At 36.6% G+C, this 11,359-nt stretch overlaps 1 protein-coding gene across 1 annotated transcript; it reads left to right on the top strand.

Moving 5' to 3' along the window:
- Positions 1-2,734: 2,734 nt before the first annotated feature.
- LOC117612773 (heat stress transcription factor A-5) lies at positions 2,735-8,023 on the top strand. The gene is made up of 2 exons (XM_034341420.1): positions 2,735-3,117; positions 6,318-8,023. Exons 1-2 carry the CDS (start codon positions 2,896-2,898, stop codon positions 7,545-7,547), a joined length of 1,452 nt encoding a protein of 483 aa, XP_034197311.1. The 5' UTR covers positions 2,735-2,895; the 3' UTR covers positions 7,548-8,023.
- The last annotated feature ends 3,336 nt before the right edge of the window (positions 8,024-11,359 follow it).

Genomic DNA, 11,359 nt, shown 5'->3' with positions numbered 1-11,359 from the left:
CAGAGTCACTCACAAGGGAGCCAGAAAGAGAAAGGTTGTCAGCCAGAGAGTTCACCTTATCAAGAAAGTCAGCAATCGAGATATCACTGCGAGTAGTTTGCAGCAAGTCACCACGAAGTTGGAGGAGTCGATTTTGATCAGAGTGACTCTTCTCAAGACCTCTTTGCTAAAATCCCATGGGCCTTTAATTTCTTAAACTATTCTTAGGCCCATTCTATTTCAACGTAATTAACTCAATTAATTCTCTTAATCAATTAATCAAATTAATTAGTTGACTTAACTGTTGATCTTGTCATCTTCCATTATTATCCAAAACAAAAGTTTATGAGTGTTTGATCCATTGGGTTCTAATTAGTGAGGCCGTGATGGCCGATCAAGAACTCTTTCTTTTATCGATTGTGAATTAAAAACTCCCATTTTTAATTCTCCCTTTGTGAGGACCCGATTACGGAATGGCTTCCACTAATTGTGATATGTTGCTTGACGTCACTCACAATGTTCTTGATCTCATTAATAGGATACAGAATTCCTATCAAATCCCTAACGTGATCTCTATTGGCTATATGATTCAATGAGCACAATTGGAAGATTCTTTCTCAATTGCACTCCGACTCCAGCTGAAGATTCCTGAATCATATCTTAGAACATTCTCTTCATTTTACTGAAAGTTGAGATCCTTTATCGAACACTCACTTGCCTCTATGGACTTGTTGAAGATCCCGTCGTTACCTTGAATCGAGCCTAAGGATGAGCTCAACCTTATGATGCAATCAAAGACTGACTATTCATTTATAAGGCAACCATGGTGCCTCAGATCTAAGGATTAACCTAGCATTATTACAACCGAAGAAATCTTGTTTGACATGCAAGTAGAACTTCCATACAAGATTCCTTAGTTTGATCGCGTTCAGTGAACTCACTCCCTAGTAAGCACCTACGAACTTACCTAAGTGTCTACACACAAATAACTCGAGACTAGTCATTCTTCTGGGTGAGTAGATAGAATGTGTACTGATCTTTGAGGTCTGTCAGTGCCCAATTGAACGATCCTATGATTGAGAAAAAAACTTGTTTGAGTTATAGGGAAAGGTCCATTTGCATCTAACTTCTTTAGATCACTTTCCTTATCTCATAAATTCATGGACTTGTCAAATAAGTCAATGGTCAAGCATGGACCGTTACCTATGTTGACTTATTTGCTATTTTGTGTTAACCTAAATAATTGGTTTAAATGAAGTTTCCATGAAATATTTTATCTAATGATTGGCTTTCAAGGCATACATCTAATACACATTGCAACACTTCCTTTGAGACGAAAAGTTGTTAGCTTCACCATCTTCGCCTCGGGGGCTTTCATAAGTTTAAAGAACTTCTCCACTGCAATAACTCAATCCAAGAAATCTTCAACTTGTAGGTGCCCGTTGAAATATGCAATTTTAGTCTTTATGCGATAGTCTTCTTGGCGTTGGCTATTGGGTTGGGCGTGATCGTTAGGAATTTCTTCCTCCACTCTGCATCACTATCTTCCCGAAAAGGGTGTCGTACGACAGTCTTCTCCTCTATCTTCGTCTGGTCGAGCTTGGTTTCCCAAGTTCAGGATCATCTAACATAGACCCTTGATGGCTGTATTGAATTCATCAAGAGCGATTGGTTCTCCGTCTCCATGGGTTCTATCTTCTCCATCTAAATGCACCATTGGAGGCACTTCGAGTGAGACAAGGCCTTTTTTGATACCAACGAGATATAAGGGAATAGGGAGATCGAATGATAACCTTACAATTAAAATGTTAGAATCCACTAGAAAACTGGAATCTGCCAGAGAAATTGAATAAACTTCAAATATATTGATAGAAAATAAGATGAATGATTCAGGATACTCCAACACACTCCTTTTATACAAGAGAAACCCTAGACTTGCTTGGAAAGCTAATGAGAGACCCCTAGATTTGCTAGGAAAGCTAATTAGAAAACAAAAAAGAAATAACAAAAGTTTCTCAAAATATTCTAAAAACTTTAAATGCTGAAAAGTCAAAGTAAACGATAGAATTTGGCTAAAATAGCAAAAGTTTCCTAAAATATGCTAAATGCTGAAACTAAGTGAGTTGCACTTGTCACACCATTCTCTTCGAAACAATATGTCATGGGTTCGATTCTGAGCTCGGAGCCTATACTTGCACATATTGGACTTTGCTACCGCGACAACGTGTGCACCTATCCAACTGAGCCTCGATCAACTCGACTATGTATTCTACATCAAATTGTAGAAGCTGGTGTGGGTTGTGCTGGGTCGGGGAAGATAGTGGCTAGGGTGGGTGGTGGATTTGAGTGTGTGGGCTATGGTTGGTGGTCTGGCGGCTGGCCGTGGATGGTTGGGTGGTATGGTGGTGAAAAGAGATCAAAATCAAGCTAAATTAAAAACCAAGCAATTTTCATTTTTTAGTAAGAAATTTAACACAAAAACTAACCGAATTTACGACATGACCTCTATTGTCAACAAAAGGAAAGTTAGAGAGGGCCACAACAACCATTTTAGAAATTGAAGAGTCAAAATACAAATCGGGCTATTATTCAAGTACTATTTCTCGTAATAACTCAATGCATTTACAACCGTTGGATGATGAAACATCTAATATTTCAAGGGTATGTCAGTATAACAGTATTTGCTGTATTTTGAATGCTGACGTGCTACCGAAAACGAACATTTAAAGGCCGTATGTTTTCAAGTCAACCCTGGCAACCGTCGCGTCTCGACCCGAGCGTTCTAAATTCTCTCCTCTTCCTCTTTCTCCAGCGTAGACTCTCGCTTCATCCACCTGTCGTCAATTTTTTTCCTATTTCTCTCGAACGTTCCAATCGGATTCGGGTCCGCCCAAACCCTGACCCCGAGCGCCCATAATGGAAGGACCTTCGACGGCGGGCGGAGGAGGCGGTCCGGCGCCGTTTTTGCTGAAGACGTACGACATGGTGGATGATTCAGCGACAGACGAGATCGTGTCGTGGAGCACGAACAAGAAGAGTTTCGTCGTTTGGAACCCGCCGGAGTTCGCTCGGCTTCTGCTCCCAACCTATTTCAAGCATAACAACTTCTCGAGCTTCATTCGTCAGCTCAATACATACGTAAGTTTCTTCCCTTTTAAGATTTGATTTAGGTGAATTGTTAAAGTCTTGAAAAATTGAAAGCATCGAGCATTTTCCTCCCAATTTCCTTTGTTTGGATGTAGACTGCAAAATTTTCGTGTTTTACTAATTTTGTGTTCGGGTGATTGTAAATTACCGGTTCAAAAATTGGTATACAGTATAGTATTTAACAAAATCCATACAGATGACTTATAGCAACCGCAAATTTTGAATTTTAGTTGTTCACCGAAAAAATTAATAATTTTTACTATTAGTTGAGTATTGCTATTGAATATCAACTTAGAAGACTCCGAAGTTAAGCTGAATCATTGTTTGGTTCCTTTCTTCTTTTTTTTGGGTTTCTAAGTACTAGCATTTTAAAGAAATTGCAGGAACTCGGTAGTTCTGAGTTTAGGGAGATCATTTTTTTCCCTGTTTTTGCAGATTGTCCAGCAGTTGTTTTTTTAGCTTGTATTTAATTGTTTTTTAACCCTTCCTGTATGGTGTTTATGGTTTTAAGCTGAATTTTTTTTTATAGTGAATATGTTGCCAATTTTGAATATAATTTGTATTTTCTTATTGGTTCCAATAAAATTTGTTTTTCATTAATATGGAAGAAAAAAGAGGGACCTTTTAGGTGGGGCTCATTCAAAGTGTTCACTGAATTTCTTAGTCTGGCTCAACCAAACTGTACAGAAAGTTCTTGGTTTTCTTTTTCTTTTTCCAGTTTGAGAAAAAAGATATTGCTTTCAACCATAAAACCTTTACCAAATCTTTAGCAATACATATGAAATTTGGATTATTGAAGAGGTTTTGGCTGCCTGTTGAGGTTTTCAAGCAGGAAGAGCTTGTGTGAAGGCCATGCCATGGCTAAGGTGTCATGTCCCAAATGTGTCACATTGAAAAGTGGAACATTTTGGGACCACATATGAGCTCTTGGGCGGCCTTCCCTTGCAGTTTGATTTTGTAGGTTTTAGGGCATGATATTTGGTATCAGAGCACTTTCACCATGCAACTAGGTTAGAGTCCAGGAAAGGGTCGACCTGTAGGCTAGATTATGATGCATCATTATGTATGGTCATGATGGTAAGCCATTGGATACTGGAGGAAAGGGCTACTGTGGAGCTATCAGGAATGTGTGGCTTGGGGCACTCTGTTGTTTCATATCCTAGATATCCAACATTGAAAGATGAGACAAGACTTCAGGTAATGTATCTTCTAAAATGCTGATATTGCAAGGGAAAATTATATGGGCCATGACGCTAGGATGGGAGCTGAAATTTTTTGAAGCAATTGTGTTTTGCTGCTAGGGAAGTACTTTAACTGGAATAAGAGGCAAATTTGACTTAACTGACCTTGATTAAAGGCAAGGAGTTTTGAAAGATGAGTGTCTTGATGCCTTGAAAAATGCCCTAATTTAAGTAAGAGTCAATTAAAGTAAATACAAAAATTAGCATCCTCAAAAAGGGATTTCACTGTTTTTATGATTAATTTGTGTTTATTTCGATATGTATAGAAAGTCTTGCTCATCAAACATTTGTGTTATGAAGCTTTCTAATTATTTTTTCGACATGCATTGCTTGTGAAATGTGCCAGGCCATCTTTGGTCTGAAAACAAAATGTGGTGCACCGTTTTTTCATATTCAAGTGTTTCCATATAAAACATATGAACCACCTTGCTTTAGGTTGATTGCTACATTGTGGCAAAAGTTTCAATACATATGTGTGTGTGTGTGTGTGTGTGTATATATTATATATATATTTTCTCTCATCCGGATGTCCACACTTTATTACTGTGCGGATTCCATAGTAAATAGTGAGGAAAACAGGGAGGGGTAGTAGAAAATACATGACGTCTGCACAGTAATAACGTCCGGACATCTGCATAGGAGAATTTCTGTATGTGTGTGTATATATATATATATATATTTATTTATTTATTTATATATAAAATAAAATGAATGGTATTTTCCTACATGTAAGATTACTAATGCTCAATTTGTATATAGTTAGTTGACCAGTTTTCTTACAGTTGAATACCCAACCAATGAGCTTGAACAATTTTTTGAAGTTTCAATTGCTTCTAATGTGTCCACTTAACCATTAAGAATTATTTGACTATGAAACCTAGTATGATCCTCCTGTTTTATCCACTACTAGCACTACCTTTAATTTGTTTGTTAATCCTATATACCATCAACTCCATGGTACTTTGGACCTTTAGGAACATATTATAGTCTCTTCATAGTCAGCATTAATTAATACCAAATCACTGAAAGTGGAATTTTGAGCAGAAATCGTCTTTTGAGAACTTAAAAGCAAGTACTATCTAATTGATATAACTGTTGCCAAATATTACTTGGATGATTTTGTTTTCAGTCTCTTTACCTTCTTAGGGCCATCCATAGTTGCGTTTGGGTTGTGCACCAAGTTGAAGGCAGAACGTTGATATTTTTCTTTCAAATTATTAGATTTTGCAATTTTAGGATTTTTAACGTTTAGGCCTGGAATGCGACAATGGATGACAAGTGTTATGGTTTTGATGGTTATTTCCCCAGGAGTCTGAATCAAAACAGTTTTTAGAATTGAGTCTTTTGTGTGTTATAAGATTTTATGTGCAGGGACAGATCTAAAGTTTCACAACTTTCTTGCTTAGAGCATATCCAGTGCTTTTCTATAATTCCATCTTATTGTCATATTTAACATCAAACAGCAAAAAAATGTGCTCCCAACGTAATGCCAAATGGCACCCTTTGACAATTTCTCAAATAAAGTATATTTCTTTTTCTTTTTTTCATTTTCAGTGCAGTTGCTACATTGCATTGTATTTGTTGAAGTCCTCTGATTTCTTTGTTTTTATAATGCGGATTTGCATGCATTAACGAAAGAGATGTATTTTTCATTGAGTTAATATATTTAATTTAACTATAGGGCCTTCCTCGGTTGTGTTTTCGAATGCATGAATTTTCTTGATGTGTTCCGTGGTTTATGGTGAGCAACTCATAATTGAGGAATTCATTTCTTGTTCATTGAGTTTTATCACTCGCATGAATCATACATTCAATATTCCCCCCTCTCACCCACTTTCAAATACATTATACATAATTTTGTATCATCTCTAATTGATCGCTGTTTTTACATGGCGGAACTGAGTCTCAATATAATGTAACTAAATACATTGGGACATAAATTTGTCGCAGGGATTTCGAAAGATTGATCCAGAGAGATGGGAATTTGCTAATGAAGACTTCATACAAGATCAAAAGCATCTTCTTAAGAATATCCACCGCAGAAAACCCATTCACAGCCACAGTAATCCTCAAGGTTCTATGGTAGATCCGGAGAGAGCGGCTCTTGATGACGAAATAGAGAAGCTTTCACATGATAAAGCCACACTAGAGGCAAATATTTCAAGGTTCAAGCAGCAGCGATCTGATGCAAAGCTGCAGTTGGAAGACCTAACACAGCGGGTGAATTCCATGGAACAACGGCAGAAGGATTTGCTGAAATTCTTAGATAAGAATGTTCAGAACCCTACTTTTGTTGAACATCTCACTAGAAAAATCGAAGCTATGGATTTCTCAGCATGTAATAAGAAAAGGCGATTGCCTGATGTTGATCACCTTCATCCAGTTATGGAGAATAGTTTTGTGGATAACCAAAGTAGTTCCAGATCTGAGTTTGGGAATATTTTCCACCAAGACTTTTCAAGTAAACTGAGACTAGAATTATCACCAGCTGATTCAGACATTAACCTGGTTTCACGCAGCACACAGAGTTCCAATGAAGATGGGTATAGTCCAACTAGGAAAATATCTGAAGAACTTAAAGGTGCACAGAAAAGAACAGGCGGCCTTTTATTTGCACCTGAAACCTTAGAACTTTCAGATACTGGAACATCTTTTGCATTCAAAATGGATTCGTTGTTATCACGAAAAGCACAAACTGTTGGAAACCCGAGACTTCATTCGCTGCAGCCAGGTTTGTCTTCTAACGAAGAAGGGGATGGCCATATATCCTGCCAATTAAAGCTCACTCTAGCATCTTCCCCGTTGCAAGTCAATGGTAGTCCTCATTCTACTACAATACCCCAAGTAGGTCAGGATATCAGCAAATCCCTAGCATCAGGATTAAATGCCAATGGCAAGGAATCAGATATAAGAGCCTTTACAAACAAAAATCCAGCTGATGAAGACATGCATAAAACTTGCTCCCAAGAAGCCACAAATAACAATCAAGGGCCTCCACCTGCTCCAGTTAGAGTAAATGATGTTTTCTGGGAACAGTTCCTAACTGAAAGACCTGGCTGTTCAGAAAATGAAGAAGCAAGTTCTAATTATAGGGGAAATCCATATGATGAGCAGGATGATGGAAGGCTAGGCCACGGAATGTCCAGAAGTGCCAAGGATGCTGAAACACTCACTCTTTGAGTACCGCAGTTATGGTGAAGCCCTGAACCAGGTTAAAAAAAAGCTCTCCCCTTGCTTTCCATGCTTTGTATGATTCAGATTTCAGAAGATCTGAAACTTGAAATAACCTTGCCTGTTACTGGTTTGAATAAGTTCATGCCAAAATGCAATTAGTTCTTAGTCATCACTGGCCGCGTTAGCAGTGTGATGTTAATGCATATGTTGTAACCTGCAACAACACACATTTCTTCCATGGTTCTAGATTTCTAACTTGTAACTAGTTAGGCAATTTACAATTAATCTGACACAAGATTGTATATTTAAGTGCTGCACTTGTTGGAAAGAAGCGTACTAACCTGTTATTCTATGCTAGATGTATCTGTTTTGGGTGCTAAAGTTTTGCTTACATTGAGTGGCGTCGTAGAAAAACGAGTATATCTGAAATTTGGTGATCTGAGATGATCTATTAATTCATACTGAATCCATTTTTTGGTTTAGGCTTCTATGGAAACAATATTGAGGATATGCTAAAATTTGATGTTTTAATGATCTATCAATTATATCTTTGTTTTTAGTTTTAGTTTTACTTTATTGTCGTCTCTGCTCTACTTTCCTTCATTAGCTTTTCACTTCTTTCATGACATTGTATTACTATAGATGCAAATACTGCGTGAGGTGCAATGGATGAATGACTGATTAAAATGTCCCCATTTCCGTAATTTTATTTTTCGTCCACCGTCATGCGGGCAGGCATTGTATTTAATATTCGAGCTCCGTTTTTAACAGCTGGTGAAACTAGTCTTTCTACATGACCTACCACTCATACTAGTGCAATAAAAAATGATCACATGCTTTTAGTTTTATGAACAAGTTTATTACTTAGTTATAGTAGTGCCACCGGTTGAGTAACAAGATATTGGCAAGAAAAAATTTCCCACACTTAAACCTAGACTGCATGAAACTATTTTTATTTTTATTTTTAACGATTAAAAGTAAAATAAAACGCCCCACTTGAATTGATTAGTTTCAATTTTCGTCCTCCAAATTTCGATTCTGGATATTATGGTTTAGGGTTAATCATTTTATTAGTCCCTGAATTTTGGCCCGATTTGCATTTGAGTACCTCAATTTTCAAAATAGTTTCCGTGGTCCTTTAACTTTAGTTTCATTTGGACAAATGGTCATGCCATTAATTTTGTTAACTTTTTCTGTTAAATGCTAGGGCAAAATGGTTTTTTTATGTTAAAACCAAAAAAATGAATTAAAAAATTATATCTTTAAAATAACAATAAAAGAAAATCAAATAAAAAACTAACAAAAATAAAAACAAAAATCAAGTTTTGGGGAGTAGAAATCAGGATAGAGAGGGAGAGAGAGTTTAATTTTAATTTTTTAGTTTTTAGTTTTTAAATTTTTTATTCATATTTTAATCAATTTTGATACAAAAATACTATTTTGCCCCTGCACTTAACAGAAAAGTTAACAAAATTGACGGTAGGATCATTTGTCCTAACAAAACTAAAGTTAAAGGACGATGGAAACCATTTTGAAAATTGAGGTACTCAAATGCAAATCGGGTCTAAATTTAAGGACTAATAAAACGATTAACCAAATGGTTTATCTAGATTTTGCAATCTCTTAACAATTCCTCAAATCTTCATCCACGCTTAGAGTTGAGTTGATTAAGAGAACAACCCGAGGTACAGTATTCAAATCTGTCATCTCCGAATACCTCTTGTATCTAATCTTCTTCCGCTTAAAATTTCATGTGAGCTGGAGTTGACAGCTAAGAAAAATGGTACACTCGAATTTGATAAGACAATTTGGATGTGTGTGAGGGCCTTATATATTACCCTTAGATAAAGGCCTATGTCTTAACAAGACCCTCACTATAAAATTCTCGATGTTGTAGAAAGCTTTCAATTGTCGGGTATCTCATACTAGCGAGCTTGGGAGCTAATGATAGAAACGAAGTATTAAAACAAAGCCTCGTGTCCAGTCATTTTTCGCAAATCTTTGTGCATGCGTTCATAGAGGAGAGAAGCTTAATGCAAATGTTCCACATCTCCCCCTTCACCGCCCTTTATTTATTTAGGGCTTTTTAAAAATAGGCTCATTCTAACATGACATATTATATATAAAAAAATTATTATACAGTCTAATTGGAGAGAATAATCCAAATTAGTCACTCGTCATTTTCTTTCTTCTTCATTTTTTTTCTCATCACTTGTCATTCACTAATTGGTTCTTAAAAAATAACAAATGGTTAGTTTTGAGTTTTTCTCTCTGAATAGGCTCTATATAGATATGTCATGCTAAAAATAAAATGGACTTATTTGTAAAAACCTAATTTATGTATTGAATGGAAAGTAAAATTATTTCGCGCACAAACATTTGGGGGGCATCACATTAGCAGAAAGCAATGAGGGTGATTCCCCCAACTCGCTGTAGACGTGTATTGGCTCTTCATCATCTAATCATATAAGGTAAGGTTTCGAATTAAAATATTTAATCCTATTATTTTCATTATATAGACGAACATGAAATTTATTTTAAAAAACTTTGTACGCAGTAACCAATAATATGGTCCTAAAACCTTCTTGTATGGTGCATAATTTTGTCCCAAAAATAATTGTACTATTTTCATCACCAAATAGTTACTCAACGGAAAATGCTAGGAAACAAATTAACCTAAAGCAGAAAACCAAAGCTCAAGACACCAGCTACTTAGTTAAACCCAATTCTTTCAGGTAGAAGCTACTGGCTGGTATACATTGGTGTTGGGTTTGTTATTCATTTTATGCATGAGAGGTCCTTGTAGAGAGACAATATTTTCCGAGTCTCGGAAAATTGCTTCTCAAAGTAGTGCAAATTCCACACTTGCCCAAGACTCACAACCACAAAGTAGAAGAAGAGAAGCATTAGGCTTACAAAAGTACGACAACATCGAAACAAAGAGGCACAACACCTTCTAATCTTACACCAGATTAAGCAAAAGGAAAGCATATGTGTAAAACAATCAACAACCAACTAAAAAATTTACGAAAAGAAAAGTAAAATAAAGTGCAACAGCCGCACAACCATATTCCCAAGGTGAGTAGATGGAAGTGAATTTAAAATGAGTGATGATGGGTAGGTAAAAAGACTTTCTGGAAAAGCATTTTAATTTTAACAGTCGGGTTAATCGTTTTATTAGTATCTGAATTTAGACTCGATTTGCATTTGAGTACTTTAATTTTCAAAATGGTTTCCATGGTCCTTTAACTTTAGTTTTGTTAGGACAAATGGTCATGCCGTTAATTTTGTTAACTTTTCTGTTAAATACACAGGAAAATGAGAACCAATGCAGCATAGATACCTCTCACAAATTGATCTTAAAATTATTGCACAAGTAAAAGAATTTAATGGGACATGGTGTTTACCTTGGTGTGGTAGCGATTTTCGTCCCCAAAGAATATTCATCTTAAGATTCCGCATTCTTCTTCACTTCTCTTTCTCCCTGCAAAACAATATGGAGTGAAAAGACCACACTCATGGGGTGTTAGCCAAAGGCCCTCCAATGCCTAAGTTAGGTCGAGTGTTTGTAGGAAAACAATAGTTAACAAAAGGACGGAGATTTCTCTAGGGTGAGAACCGAGTGGCCAGAGCCGTGTGTGGTGGCCAGAGCCTTGTGTGAGAAAAAGAGAGAGAGAGAGAGAGAGAGAGAGAGAGAGAGAGAGAGAGAGAGAGAGAGAGTATGGCGGCTAGGGTTAGTGAGAGAGAATTTCTGCAGAGTTTCAGACAGAAGTTTAGACGTACCTCAACCCTTGTGCGTAATCATGTATTTATAGGAG

Source organism: Prunus dulcis, unplaced genomic scaffold (assembly GCF_902201215.1).
Source record: "Prunus dulcis unplaced genomic scaffold, ALMONDv2, whole genome shotgun sequence".
Classification (NCBI taxonomy): domain Eukaryota; kingdom Viridiplantae; phylum Streptophyta; class Magnoliopsida; order Rosales; family Rosaceae; genus Prunus; species Prunus dulcis.
The sequence above is the reverse complement of the archived record's forward strand: the minus strand, read 5'-3'. Positions and strand labels throughout refer to the sequence as shown.

Bases quoted from the DNA above. Each gene is read 5' to 3' on its own strand.
- LOC117612773 (XM_034341420.1), top strand. From the start codon at position 2,896: ATGGAAGGACCTTCGACGGCGGGCGGAGGAGGCGGTCCGGCGCCGTTT. The intron at 3,118-6,317 runs GTAAGTTTCTTC...AATTTGTCGCAG, and splicing joins TTCGTCAGCTCAATACATAC to GGATTTCGAAAGATTGATCC.